Source organism: Beauveria bassiana (genome assembly GCF_000280675.1).
Source record: "Beauveria bassiana ARSEF 2860 unplaced genomic scaffold BBA_S00080, whole genome shotgun sequence".
In the NCBI taxonomy this organism is placed as follows: domain Eukaryota; kingdom Fungi; phylum Ascomycota; class Sordariomycetes; order Hypocreales; family Cordycipitaceae; genus Beauveria; species Beauveria bassiana.
This window is the reverse complement of record NW_007930915.1, coordinates 27,291-29,142: the sequence shown is the minus strand read 5'-3', so window position 1 is coordinate 29,142 and position 1,852 is coordinate 27,291. Positions and strand designations below refer to the sequence as shown.

Genomic DNA, 1,852 nt, shown 5'->3' with positions numbered 1-1,852 from the left:
CCCATTAAAATAAACATTGCTTCTAAAGCTAAGCATATTCACCATGGAATCATCAACTTCACTAAAGGGCAGTGAGAATTGTGTTCTTGAACAATATCTTCGGCCAGATGCCGTGGACCTTTGTAATCAGAATATGAGAGAAATTTTCACCTTTTGGTTGACCTTAAAACTTGATACGTCTGTGTCTGATGGGATGGGAATTCCTGATGTGATGGCTGCTCTAGCGACGATTGAGGGCATTATATGCAACACTGAACATTATTGGCAACGACGGCTTGCCTACGTGCAGCTTATGAGAGTTCTCCATTCTCTTGAGAAGATGATGCAATTTCAGAGTAATCGCAAGCCGGGTAGCTTCAAAGAGGCTCTCCGAACTTATGCGAAAGCCCTGGGACAGTCGAATGTAAGTCACGTTGCGCATCGCAAACGGCTCAGCCCGCGTTGGTCCGATTGTAATTAAAGCAAAATAAACAAGTGTGCGGATTTGTCAGTACTGCTGTTTGATTGGCTTCGGAAGGCGCCAATTGGTGGTGCGGGATTGGCTAACTAGCTAACTTTACCTGCTGGCAAAAATCGCCGGACCTCAGGCGAAGACTAGTGCTGTAGATTTCAGTCAGTCAAAGCAAGCAATTGGGCAATCGCATGCTGTTATCATTCATATGTTATTTTCTTTTCTTGATTGAAAAACAAGGCGTTCATCGGTTAAGGTTTAATGGCCGAGAGCGGCAATTTGGCTACAGCTTCCGTCCAGAAGAAGGGTTTGTGGTTTTGGCTTTGCTCACTCAGTACAGCCAAGAATGGTCTCAGCGACTAAGCAGCCCTGTACTTCGCCAATGCACCTATCACCTCCAGATTAGCTAACGTAGTTGTACATTAACCTTGTTAATAAAACAGTGCAAGTCATCTGAGTCCACTGAGGATAGTAGCATGTAATGTCTATTGATTCGCCATCATCCAAGATATTCTAACATAATTCCTGATTTCACTCTCCAAAATATTGTTGCATAATGAGCTGTCAGCAGCCGCACAATTACCGATATCAGATAGCTTAGTGCAAACGTTCTTCAGTTGATCCGGCACGTCATCCAAGGCCTTCAAAAGCAATATCCTCGTCGTTTGGTTATCTGCTTTAGTAGGATCTTCCCTGCGTAAATGAGTCAGACCTGAAAGGTGCAAGATATGCAATCGCACTTACGCAAAGGAAGCCGCAGTCTTGGAGAATGCGAGCAGAAGGAGTGGTGATGAGCGAATAGCGTCTTTCCAACGGCCACCGACGAGCCTGAAACGACGCAAACGGCCTGTAGCGGTTGGTGTGTCTTGCGCATTACGATAGAGCTCATATGCTATCGCAGCAATGGTTTGATGTGGTTTCGTGTCAATAGAACCACAGTAGTTGTGAAGTTGTATATTGCTTTTCAATGATTCCAGGAAGTCAAATAGCTGTACATATCCAAATCTAGGAGGAAGAAAGGGTTCGGCTTTGCCCTCTATGACGCTGTCTAGCGCTCGAACGGCGCCGGCAAGCCTCTGGACGGTAAGCGGAAGATTTGGTGCTATTCTAGTGCTACCCAACAGCGAAAACCAGGCAGTGAACGTGGGCTCCCAAGTCTGCGCAAAAAAATGTATCGCATCGGATCGGACAAAATGCCGGCAAAATTGCAGAGGTGGAGGCAAAGCCTCTTGCGCTTTCGCTTCGGCCGCTTCGGTTTTACAATTCTGGAACTGTGCCGAGTTTTCTGGCAGACCGTTCCAGTCGAGGCCTCTGCAGATTTGATTAGCCGCAGTTCTTATAATGCATACTCAACTAAAGTGATAAAAGTTGCAAACGAAGCAAGCTATCACGCGCCTTGTA

The 1,852-nt window shown here is 46.0% G+C and overlaps 1 protein-coding gene across 1 annotated transcript in view; it reads right to left on the bottom strand.

The window, feature by feature from the left end:
• Nucleotides 1-810: 810 nt before the first annotated feature.
• The window catches only part of BBA_10008 (uncharacterized protein), a gene marked incomplete at both ends in the record, with an annotated part of 1,291 nt that continues 249 nt past the window's right edge, over nucleotides 811-1,852 (bottom strand). Inside the window, 4 exons of the mRNA XM_008605105.1 lie at nucleotides 811-857; nucleotides 1,035-1,144; nucleotides 1,196-1,762; nucleotides 1,801-1,804. Of these exons, the coding sequence (XP_008603327.1) occupies nucleotides 811-857; nucleotides 1,035-1,144; nucleotides 1,196-1,762; nucleotides 1,801-1,804 (728 nt within the window). The remainder of the gene's footprint in view (nucleotides 858-1,034; nucleotides 1,145-1,195; nucleotides 1,763-1,800; nucleotides 1,805-1,852) is intronic.